This window comes from Liolophura sinensis, chromosome 3 (genome assembly GCF_032854445.1).
Source record: "Liolophura sinensis isolate JHLJ2023 chromosome 3, CUHK_Ljap_v2, whole genome shotgun sequence".
Taxonomy (NCBI): Eukaryota; Metazoa; Mollusca; class Polyplacophora; order Chitonida; family Chitonidae; genus Liolophura; species Liolophura sinensis.
Genome location: NC_088297.1, coordinates 21709153 through 21718945, shown reverse-complemented (window position 1 = coordinate 21718945; position 9793 = coordinate 21709153). Strand labels below are relative to the sequence as shown.

General features: G+C 40.7%; 1 protein-coding gene across 2 annotated transcripts in view; it reads right to left on the bottom strand.

Moving 5' to 3' along the window:
• Positions 1 to 9793, bottom strand: part of LOC135463573 (E3 ubiquitin-protein ligase UBR5-like) — a 44964-nt gene that overhangs the window by 289 nt on the left and 34882 nt on the right. For both annotated transcript variants that reach the window (XM_064740876.1, XM_064740877.1), the window contains exons 35-43: positions 9045 to 9162; positions 7766 to 7894; positions 6998 to 7144; positions 6016 to 6183; positions 4733 to 4980; positions 3337 to 3622; positions 2031 to 3114; positions 812 to 973; positions 174 to 380 (exon numbers count right to left, since the gene is read on the bottom strand). In XM_064740876.1, coding sequence (XP_064596946.1) covers positions 182 to 380; positions 812 to 973; positions 2031 to 3114; positions 3337 to 3622; positions 4733 to 4980; positions 6016 to 6183; positions 6998 to 7144; positions 7766 to 7894; positions 9045 to 9162 — 2541 coding nt within the window. In that variant the 3' untranslated portion in view covers positions 174 to 181. The remainder of the gene's footprint in view (positions 1 to 173; positions 381 to 811; positions 974 to 2030; positions 3115 to 3336; positions 3623 to 4732; positions 4981 to 6015; positions 6184 to 6997; positions 7145 to 7765; positions 7895 to 9044; positions 9163 to 9793) is intronic.

Here is a 9793-nt window from a genome sequence, read left to right as displayed (position 1 = left end):
TTTTACATGGACTTTTCACTTAGAGAGGGGTTGAGTGCTACATGATGCAGGATGCTGCAGCTATAATTTACAGTTATTCTAGCATGGTTTCGGTTTCTACACGTAACATACAAACCCTAACCAGGTGTTAAAAACCAATCTTTCACATGTGGAAAGCCAATCAAAATGCAAACCTCCAGAGTTAAGTCCCTCTGCTGAGAATTTCTGATTTTCTCCATCTCCCGTCTGAACTTGCTTTCCTTGACAGGGAATCCGCCCAGTTCACTAATGATGGATCCCGCCTCTGCACCGACGTCATCACAGAAAATACGACCAAGAGGTCAAGGGTCAACCTCCATCGTCCCAGCAACAAGTCATGTGACATGTTGGCAAAATAACTTCTGCAAAATAAAAAAAGAAAAATGGCATGATCAAATCTTTAAAAGCAAATTTTGTTTTTTTTCACTTAATACATTAGCATACAGAATAATCTGTTCATTCTGTTGCGTTTTCGCCTTTGAACTGAGGCTGATTGGGAGCCTCCAAAATTTAAGAAAACATTCAAACCAGCCACAGTCCGAGTATTAACCTGAATAAAAATGAATGGAGTTCTTCACCACTTAAAAGAAAAAAAAATAGCAATTCATGTTAGTTATACTTTTTTTCTGAACTTCTCACAACTCGTGATAAATATGTATTCTTATTAATACTAAGCAAATATATTTCAGACACAAACAAAAGCAGAATTGCTTTATATAGCAAAGCTTACTGCTATAGAATGCAAATTTTAGCTCAAAATTGATATTTCAATGATGGCAACAAGTTAACTAACCTCCCAATTCCTGATCCAAGTTGGTTTGTCTCTGCAACAGTCCCAGAAGCATTCTCATTGGTTGATCCTGTCTGGGTCGTTTCCACGACGACAGTCGTAGAAACGTTTTCATTGGCTCCAACAAGGTCAACTTGGCCTTCATTTTGTTGAAGTATGCTATCACTTGTAAAACACAAAGAAAACTCTAGATAGAAGTTTAATCAAACCTAGAAATTACTTTACTTTAACCAAGCCCTTTCTGGCACAGTATTTCACACATCTGGTCTTTGACAGTTGCAGGTGAATGTTTAAATCCGACTCCAACTAGCTTACCCATGGAGGTTTCCAGGTATTAAAAGCAGGGGTCAAAATGTTTGGTCATTTACTCATCTTTAATGATGTATAAATCATGTAAAAAAAGTAAATATGATGATCTCAAATTTCATCACAAAGATGACTTTGTATCAGGCACATATTCATAATTTCAGACATCATCGCTTAATGTATTTTATCCACCTCCATGCTTGACGACAATGTCTAAATAGCATCCAATATATTTCATGCCTTTAAATCACACTGGATGACCTCACTTTCTGTCAATGTTATCACTCTGAAAAGCTCAAAATATTGAAAAGCTCAAAATACTTAACATTTCGACCCCTGGAAAGGCAAGGTGGTTTCTTCTACCATGTTTTTTAACAAGTGAAATATTCTTGAGGATGCAAGTTTTCATTTTTGTAAGAGGAGGAGAGCTGTATAAATTGGCTGTCCTAATTTTACCCAAGAACAGTGATGGGGAGAGCTGATTATCACTTTCTATGGAGGAGCAAGTAGAGGGATTTGGTCATCTTCTAACATCTTATCACTGTCTTGTGCACATAACACACCAAACAAGCCAAGCTCTTGCTTTGGTACCAGAATGACAATTTTATTTTGTCTGCCAGTGTTGTTGAAAGTTCTGAATTTTGCTGTTAAAGCTGAAATCAAAAAGTCTGACTGCATGGCTCTATCTAGGACTCTCAAAATAAAAATCAAGTATTCTAAATTTTAATTGCTATATATAGTTTTATATAGACTGACATTCTTGGTCATATGCATTTCCCTACTGTTGAACACAAAGTTTGTTTTTTTTGTGTGTTTTTTTTTTTTTTAAATCGACACGAAAACTTGTCATTTACATGGAAATATAGGACAGGAGGACATACAGTCCTAACTTTTTATGGCTCCTTGTTTGTCTTACCTGCTTGGTCCTGGAGCAGCATCTGTAGATGATTTCTCAGTCGTCTGCTCCTGGAGCTGAGCATCACCACTAGGTGGATGGCCAGGTTCATTTCCTGTGTTAGAGTTACCAGGCAAAGCCTGCTGGGAAGGTGCACTGCTGGTTAGCATAGCCACTGGAACCAGTGGTTCCTGAACACTGCTTGGCGTTGACAACGATGATGCGGCACTTGTACTAGCGTGAACAATCACACTTTGCTGCGACACATTTGTGGAATTCATCTGCTGATCTTCAAGTGGTTTCTGCTGTGACACACCACTGTCGCCCCCTTCAACAGGAGGCTGGGTTGGGGGATTTGATTGGCTGGTAGATGGCACCGAAGGTGCAGAGGGACGAACAATCACGCTCGTCTCCCCTGGGCCATCTGTAACGTTTGTACCAGTTGAAATTGGATTATAATTGTCTTTGTTTAGCAGTTTCTGTGTGGTAAGTTTAGTTGGATTTCTACCTGCTAGTGCTAGACACATGGGTAATTCTAAAGCGGGGCCTGTCAGGGTAGGTGTACCATAAGAAGTCGTTTCTTCTGATTTCCCGGTCATGAACGTTTGCCTTGGCATCCCAAACAGGTCTTCTCTGCGGGAATTGGGCTGGAGGAGGTGTGGCTGATCAGCCAAGGGGAGCGCCTCAACCAGTGGCGTAGAAAATGGGTCGGGAGGAGGGCATCCTAAGAATGTGGTTGAGTCTGAACGCTGAAAGAAGGCGTGCTTGTGCCCAGCCTTACTAGGGACGTCCGCTTCACCATCCATGCTGTCCGTCTCCATGGAAACGCTATTGGTCACAGGGTCCTCATCATGCTCTTCGTTCTCATTTTCCTCATGGTCCTGCCAGGATCGTATGGAGAGGCCATCCTGTAAGCTTTCAGGATCCGCACTTTCTGGCCCGCTCCGTAGACAATAAATCAGGGCGTCAAACACGTACGCTACATGACGCAGCGCCGAGATGTCAATCACCGGCAGACTGTCAGAATGTTCGTCATTATGAGATCTCATTAAAGAGAGGGCGTAGGTGAGGAAATCCCTTCTGGCCGAGTTCCCATCTGTGCTGGCTGTAAAACATCATATGGTTGCTTTGTCACACACAGAACACTAAAATTAAATAAGATTTCTACACTAGACCAAATTCTTCATTTTAAAAGGAAAAAAACAATAAACACATTCCAGTGAAAAGGACATAAAAAACTTTATCAATGACCATTTTTTGACTTATTCTGTTGACTGATGGTACTGTACTTCTGCTTTTTTGGCCAAACATCGTCATGACAACATACCAATTGCTCCAAATCGGGTCCTCCGTCTAGATTCTAGCACTTGTAGAGCGTTTGTCGTCGTCGTTGTAGGGGGAGGGTTTCTCGTCGGAGCTGGCTGCTGCTGTTGTTCCTCACGATTGTTCCTCTCTCTCAGATTCCGTACATAGTTGGAGTGCATGGGATGGATGGGATTGGCTTGATCTGTGGTGTTACTAAGGGCGGAGCCAAACCGTAGCTGGGCTTCCGTTGAGTCCATGACTGTTAAAAGCCACTCCCACACTGGCTTCAGGTTTGTTTCCAAGTAGTTCTACAAGACAGCCAATGGAAATAAGGTGTTGTATCAACCAATCAGAAAATGTTATGATACCAGGAACTTGTTTCCATGATTGCAATATGAAACAAACATCAATCATAAATATGGGAGTTGTAAAGGCTAGGATAACATTTACGTGTGGTTGATTTTCACATGCATTCTGATGTCGTTTTTTTTGCACGGTCAAATGCTTGAACTGATTTTTCCGTTAATGGGGAGATGTTGAATTTGCATACAAAGAAAAACAGCGTAAATAAGACGTTTAACATTCTAGTTTCTGTCAGGTGTCACTGGTATATATGTGATTTCTACATTGTATTATTCATGATTCATATATTTTTGGATTTTGGATTTTCGTAATTTGATGTGAAAAGCTCTGGATTTGAACTTCCATCAGACACCCCATCTGTCCATTTTTGAAATCACTACGCCACTCGAGTTGTTGTGCTAGAACATATTTTTTTAGACATCTTAAAGACAGATTAACATGGTAAGGGCTGAATGCGCATATGCGCGTGTCACTTGCTTTTGTCACGTGGACTACATCTGAAAAGGGTCTCCTCCATATCTAGCCAACTTTATTCCGAGAAGCATGAATGAATTGACGCCAAAAGTTACACGTACATATAACAACTTCCATAGATGCTGACTTCATAAAATCTCTTGAGTGACATGAGTTTATCATGTAAAAGTGTGCTGGAGAACACGTAAATAGATCCCTGGTGACAATCACTGACTGACTGACAGGCTGACTGATGTGAAGTACCATTTCATGTGTTCAATACAAAGTAAACTTCTAAATAATGAACAGCCCAAAAATTGACAGAAAAAAAAGATTAATGGTTTCAACCCTTATTTAGTTACATGCAGCGACACCAAATGCCTCTCTTACGAGGGTTATGCTAAAATTTTCAAAAATCTATATCTATATATTACATACATGTGAATAAATATGCTTTCCAGACTTTTCTGGGAAAAAGTAGTTACAAATCTGAGCTATGAAGCAGTAATGTGAGGTTGGAAGGAAAAATAAATGAGACAGAAATCACTAAATCTGACTGCCAGAATGATTTACAATAATGGATGCAAAACAACACAACCCACCTTTAACTCAGCCGTGTCCTGTTCTGTTATCTCCAGCAGACGTGGCAATCCTGGTGCCAGCACGTGATACTCATGTGTCATGCTCATCAGGTCTGCGATCTGCCGCATCACGATGCTCGAGGCACGTGCCAGCTGGCTGGCTGTGGTCGCCATGGTGATAGCATTCTCCTGATTCGTGGAACTGACAAGAGCGGTGCGCCTGTGAGTCAGGGGGTCAATGTAGATCAGTCCACTGCCTGTACTGTTGGCTGTCAACAACAACAACAAGGATATTGTATTTACTTTCTTCATTACACAAATGCCTTAAAATGATACGGGGGCATCCACTAACCAGTTCGTTAGCGTGCTAGTGTAATGACCCAGGAGCCTCTCACCAATGCGATCGCTGTGAGTTCATGCTGGCTTCCTCTCTGGCCATAAGCGGGAAGCTGTTCCAGCAACCTGTGGATGGTCGTGGGTTTCCCCCGGGCTCTGCACAGTTTCCACGTACCATAATACTGGCCATCGTCATATAAGTGAAATATTCTTGAGGCATAAAACACCAATCAAATAAATAAATAAATAAAAATTATACTTTTGAATCCAACACTTTAAGTTTTTCTGATAACACACAAGAGACTAAGTCATGGATTTTGTATGTATGTATGCTTCGGGTTTAATGTCGTATTGAACAATTTTTTAGTCATATGACAATGACGGGTGTGTACATACACTGTGTTCATGCCATCAAAGTGCTGTCACAAAAGTAGTACATGTATCATGCCAAAGACACCAGGCACTATGCCCCAGCCAGTCACTTCATACTGACATCGGGCTGACCAATCCGGTTTCCTTGCTCTTATCTCTATGTACTGAGCGCTAAGTGAGGCAGCAACAAGTACCACTTTGAAAGTCTTTGGTATGACCTGATCCTGAGATAAGGTTTGGTCACGAGTCTCCCACCTTGGAATATCTCCCTTACAGCATTGTGTTTAACATGTATGAAAAACCTGGGCTTCGTTATACGCTGTACTTGTTAAGATGCCACCTTTAATATTTATCTTAATGTTACTTTTAGCTGTCATTGGATGCTGAATGAGCTTCAGAGTGCAGATGAGCGAACACTTTACGCTAACGCCAACAAACACAGCCAAAATTTGACAAATTTCTCATCACGTATTAAAAAAAAAAAAAAGACTGGCTTATACCAACATAAAGTGACATAATTTACAAAAATGAAAAACTGATTTATGATGTTTTGTGATAATTCAGCCCTGATCCAGATTGCTGGGTGCTGGACTCACCTGCATTTGTACGTGATGTGCTGGCGGCCTGTGTCCGAGGATTGGAGTATAGACCCGATGCGCTTGTGGTTCCACTCGTCGTCTGTGTACGCGGATTTGTCTGCTCTCGCTGACGGATGGCCCACTGCATGGTCTGCGGCGCCTGCAGTGACCTCTGACCCTGTGAACCTGTCAACAGACAAAGAAAGAATGACCCCACTGACCTTGAAATTATTTCTGCTTTGTTAGTTTCCATTTATACATTACTGGTTTCACAGTGAAGAATGGGAATCAAATTTGCTCATCCAAAGATGGACGATGACTAATTTGACACAGGTACAGGGTCAAAGAGTACGGCATTTCTGCCCCCCAGTAATGCTCTAGATTCCAACAGGTCACATTCTGTCATGGCATACATGATAGGCTTGCTTTTTTCATTTCTTAATACAGACTTTAGGAGGGCCTCACATAAATCTTCTCAGCTATCTTCATTCTGGCGTAATAACAGCTTTCTACTACAGTTTTCCTAAGACCCAGCCATCAGTCTGGAAACTAAGTAGCCTGTTGTGTCAAGATGACAGCTAAAACAATTCATTGGGGGAGAGAGCCCGAAATGACAGTCCTAAGGTGGTTCCTCATTTCAAGCGTGTTCATCCTGGAGCATTTACAGAGAAAATGTTTAAAATACAGGAGTTATCAAGAAATATAAAATATACCAAAAAAAAAAAATGAACAAAATTTGTTTCAGCAGACCTTCCTCAGATCATTCCTTCCATTTTCCTTAAATCATAGTCTTTCTTTTACGGCAACTTTTCATACATCCTTTAATTATGCTCAGTTCGAAATAACAGCGTTTATTTATTTCAGTGCCAATTGGCTGCGCACAGTGTTGGCTTAGACCAACAAGCCAGCGAGGGTCCCAAAACAGTGCAGTAAAAGGACATCAGGTTGTTATAGCAACACTGTAAAAAAGACGTCGACAACCACAGCAATGATGTCATACCTGTATTGCTGTGACGTTCATACTGCTCAAGCAGGAACGACATGTTTTCTCGACCTTCGCTGTCGCCCCCATCAGTGTCCTCCTCGTCTTCTTCCTGATTGGATGATTCACCGGAATCCTCAGAAAAGTATGCCAGGCTGCCCATACCTACAAAACAAAAACCACAATCGTGTAACATTATTTATTTGAATGGTGTCTGTAAGCTGTAGGCTGGAAAATTTTATTTATAGGACATATGTGAGGTTTATAAAGGTAAATGGAGAAAGCTACACAGAACCTACAAAGTGCAAATGGTGAAATATCACTGAAAAGACAATCAACAAAATCTGACAAACTCTATAAAACAAACTGTATCACAAGCAAGCCACAGACACATCACTAGCACATCACATGCACACAACTGGCACACCACCAACAAATCACAGTGTACACAAGCACACCACAGACTCACCACAAGCGCACTACTGGTACACCACAAACAAATCACAGTGCACACCAAAAGCACATTACTTGCACACCACCAGCACATCATAAGCACACCACAGGCAAATCACAGTGCACACCACAAACACACTACTGACACACCAGGGACAAATCACCGACAAACCACATACATACTGTAGATACAGCTTTAGCACAAATAAGCACACCACAGACAATAACAGACAGGCTAGTGGTGCACTACTGCTTCTGTGTGGAGCAGTATTAGCCTGCCTCATTCTGCTAAAAAGTTCCACAGCAGACACCCAAGGATTTGGGTTTACGTACCAGCCTCTGAAGCTGTTGTGGGCTGTGTGTTTGTTGTACGGGGTAGGTTAGCGTACTGGCTGTGGCTACTTTCACTGTCACTTTCAGATTCTGCAAGCAAATCCAGGTCCATATCGCTTTCTGCGGCTGCTGAAACAAAACAAGATCCATTTGTTAATGTTATCTCCGTCAGATCAACTGTTTTCTTGTTGTTTAAAGATGTTATTCTGGTGGTCTCTGGTAAAAAATTGATCAACATGAATTTACTTGGACCAAATAATTACCTTTCCCAAAATACCAGCCTTTTCCATGGACAAGTTACCATTTATAACGAGTAATAAGTAAAAATGTAAAAAACATCACTCTACCTAATCACTTCAATAGCATGAATACGCTTGTTACTCAAGCCTTGGGTCAAAACACAAACAAACAAATCACGCGCAAATCTTTAACCTTGTAAGAAGACTGTATCATCAGTGGAGGACAAGACTGCTCAGAGCTAAATCACGCGCAAATCTTTAACCTTGTAAGAAGACTGTATCATCAGTGGAGGACAAGACTGCTCAGAGCTGACTATCTCCCCTTGGCAAGTTACCCCGATAAACTTTTCCAAATGTGACATGTCATACTTGTGGGTGGAAATAGTCTCTAATGAGCTTCATGTAAGCCTACACCAAACAGCGCCGATAACTGCTTGTTGCCAACAAGGCCTGATGAGATCAATGTATTGAACTCTTGTTTTGTGTGGCCTCCTTTCATATCTTAAACGTCACACAATCATATCTTAAACATCACACTACAGAATCACCACAACTGCATGCATAGATTTGCTACACAAATCAGATGTCAACTCTTCAGCCTGGAAGTCAAAATTCAACCTTAAAGACAAATGTATGTTGTGGAAATGTTCCAACCTTAAGATGAATGTATGTTGTGGAAATGTTCCAACCTTAAGATGAATGTATGTTGTGGAAATGTTCCAACCTTAAGATGAATGTATGTCGTGGAAATGTTCCAACCTTAAGATGAATGTATGTCGTGGAAATGTTCCAACCTTAAGATGAATGTATGTTGTGGAAATGTTCCAACCTTAAGATGAATGTATTTTGTGGAAATGTTCCAACCTTAAGATGAATGTATGTTGTGGAAATGTTCCAACCTTAAGATGAATGTATGTTGTGGAAATGTTCCAACCTTAAGATGAATGTATGTTGTGGAAATGTCCCAACCTTAAGATGAATGTATTTTGTGGAAATGTTCCAACCTTAAGATGAATGTATTTTGTGGAAATGTTGCTTACCCTCGTCCTGCTCCTGTGGCGGAGGTTCCTGATCAGAGTGTTCCGACTGGTGGTCGTCGTGATCTGAATGTTGATCCATCGGGTCATCATCAACGCCTTCAGCCTCCACCATTTCCACCTGTAACCATAGCAACAAAGGTGATGTGACAAACAAGACATAAGTGGTTTTAGCAGATGGGTTTTCTCCTTGAATCAAAATACAATTTAGGTCACACTATACCCATGGTTAGAGCACATAAGGCAACCTCTGATGTACAGTACCTTATTTTATATATAAATAATTTTTTAAAATATATATATATATATATATACATATCTTTGGGGGAAAAGAAAGCGACGAAATTTACATCTAGACAGAAGTTTAAAGAAAACCCATAAAAACAGTAAGAAACTACTATGGGCATCTTCACTACAAGGTCAATACTGTGGATGATATTATTTTAGGTTGAATTTCCCTTCCATTTACACCATCCCAAAACAAGACATTTATGGTCTCATATGGTCACCCATGTTTTATGTCAAAATGAAAAAAAATGTTCATGTTACGGGCATCTAACAGACATGTTACAGTCAGTATGGTGGACGAGGTTAAAATATTTGATTTACAAATGGTAAATCCACCATGACCATAACTTGCGTTTCGCAGTCAGTACGGCGGACGAGGTTTAAATATTTGATTTACACATGGTAAATCCGCCATGACCATAACTTGCGTTTCACAGTCAGTACGGTGGACGAGGTTAAAATAT